Genomic DNA, 2,171 nt, shown 5'->3' on the forward strand with positions numbered 1-2,171 from the left:
AGACACATGGGCAATAGAGAACACCACATCTCATGTATGATTCCAATTCTACTTATCCCGATGCACAAAGAGTAGAACGATGAAGCATGAAGAGAAATTTATCAACCAAACATAACTCACGAAGAAAGAAGAGTCTTCTCTACCTCAAATACAAAAAAAGATTCTTGTTTTGCACCTGACCAATCTCTCCCACCAACCCGTTTGGTTGAATAGAAATTTAAAAAAAGTCAAGGAACTAATTCTTTAAGACTTTGTTGGGGAGTTTTGAGGGGAATTAAGGACTTTGAAAAATAATTTTTTTAGCAAAATATAGAGAAATTTTTAATATTTTTTGAAAAAAAAGATTTTTTTAGAATGATAAAATAATATTTATCATTAATTTATTTTTAATTTTTGAAATATTATAGCAACAAAAGTTATATTTTCAATTTAAATTTTGAATTTTCTTAAATTAGAAGATTTTTTGTGTTATGAAGAAAAACAAAGACTCTAAAATATTCTCAACCATAATCTTTCTATTATTTTTACTCTTTCTATTATTTTTACTCATCCTTCCTATCTTTCAATAAGTACTAAAGTTAAAGTGAAAAAAAAGACGGATCAAACATAGATGAGTAAGTAGTCAAAGAGAAATAAAGTAGGTGTGTAAACCTAATGATCTTAGGCATCAGGCTAAGGCAAGAAATTAGAAATATGAAACACCAGTACTAACATTCATTACATACAAATCAACTGAAGGCCGCTTGAGAATCCTAATCATAGTCACACATATTGACTTTAGTAAGAAATGTTTTGGCATCAAATGCACGGACATTACAAGTACAAGTTAATCAAAGAAGGAAAATACTGATCATATTTTTATGTATAGTCCTGATATCACAAATAGCACTTGGTTCTCTCCTCATGACATGCTATACATGACTACCTTGACAATAAGATTGCGTGATCCAGTTTGTTTTGCAGCCTAGCAAGATCAAAGTGTGTCAAGTCTTCCACCTATTCAATAATTAATATGCTCATTATTAGTTAAATTTTTTGCACATAAGTAAAATTGTTTAAACTCAGATTCATATACCCTAGAGTAGACTAGAGTAGTGATTAACAGACATATTAAAATTAAATAAATAGGTTAAATGTTAATTAGCTAGCTACTGTACCTCGGATTTAATAGTATGAAATATCTTCCCATTAACATGGTTGGTAACACAGTGAACAACATCACATCCTTCTTGAACTATTATTTTCATTAAATCTGATAAACGCGAACCGCAATCCTCGAAACCAAGGCATATAACAATTTCCACCCCATCTGGAATTTGATTAATGTTGACACACTTCACCATATTTGAAGGATCTGCTGATAATTCAATATTTGCAGTTTCAATCATTCTTGAACTAATAATTTCTTTGAGCTTATCCCTCTTCACTTCAAGTTCATTAACCTTCTCCTTCAGAAATTGAACATAATTTGCTGCCTCACCTATTTGATCTGATACTGAACGCTTTCCCTAAAACAATATTAAGATTATTATTACATGATGTTAATTAATAAGAGAGAAAAAACCTAAGTTTATGAAAGACCTTAATTAGGTGAAAAGGAAGTGAAGAGCTGAGTGATGAGCATAGAATAGACATTTGCATCCTCCTTTGTTTCTCAACTTCCTTACGAATGATTTTCTTCTCATCATTGACCAAAGTACTTGATATTTTATGCTGTTTCTGATCTTCGGCCATTTTCCGGGCAGATTTTTATCCCCTTTAATAATTCTTAATTGTTCCAATTCAGATCTTTGTCTATAGTAGATCTTTGCTTGATTACACGATATATATTTGAAAGGAGTGATCCTAATTATTGTGTAGCTGGAAAGAAGAAAAAAAACAATAAACAACAACCCTACTATTCGGAGAAGACTATCTTAAAGTTCTTTATGTTATTTATTAGAGTATTCTTCCTTTTGTTTAGACCACTGTATCTAACCTAAGTGATATTGGTGTCTGTAGTGTGTGAATGTTGGAAACTTTAATTAGTGTAAAGAGTTTGATTCCTTCTCAATAGTTTATTTTCCCTTTAGTTTAGACTAAATGTGATTTTGATTTTATCATCAAGATATTTCGAGTTAACTTAAGTACCTTTAGTTACTCTCAAATATTATCAATTTTCTCTTACTAAA

General features: G+C 30.4%; 1 protein-coding gene across 1 annotated transcript; it reads right to left on the reverse strand.

The window, feature by feature from the left end:
- Positions 1 to 666: 666 nt before the first annotated feature.
- LOC131612111 (transcription factor bHLH36-like) lies at positions 667 to 1,913 on the reverse strand. Its single transcript, XM_058883934.1, has 3 exons — positions 1,582 to 1,913; positions 1,158 to 1,508; positions 667 to 996 (listed from the first exon to the last, which is right to left on the reverse strand). Exons 1-3 carry the CDS (start codon positions 1,732 to 1,734, stop codon positions 922 to 924), a joined length of 579 nt encoding a protein of 192 aa, XP_058739917.1. The 5' UTR covers positions 1,735 to 1,913; the 3' UTR covers positions 667 to 921.
- Positions 1,914 to 2,171: the final 258 nt, after the last annotated feature.

The sequence above is a fragment of the Vicia villosa genome, linkage group LG1 (genome assembly GCF_029867415.1).
Source record: "Vicia villosa cultivar HV-30 ecotype Madison, WI linkage group LG1, Vvil1.0, whole genome shotgun sequence".
Lineage (NCBI taxonomy): Eukaryota > Viridiplantae > Streptophyta > Magnoliopsida > Fabales > Fabaceae > Vicia > Vicia villosa.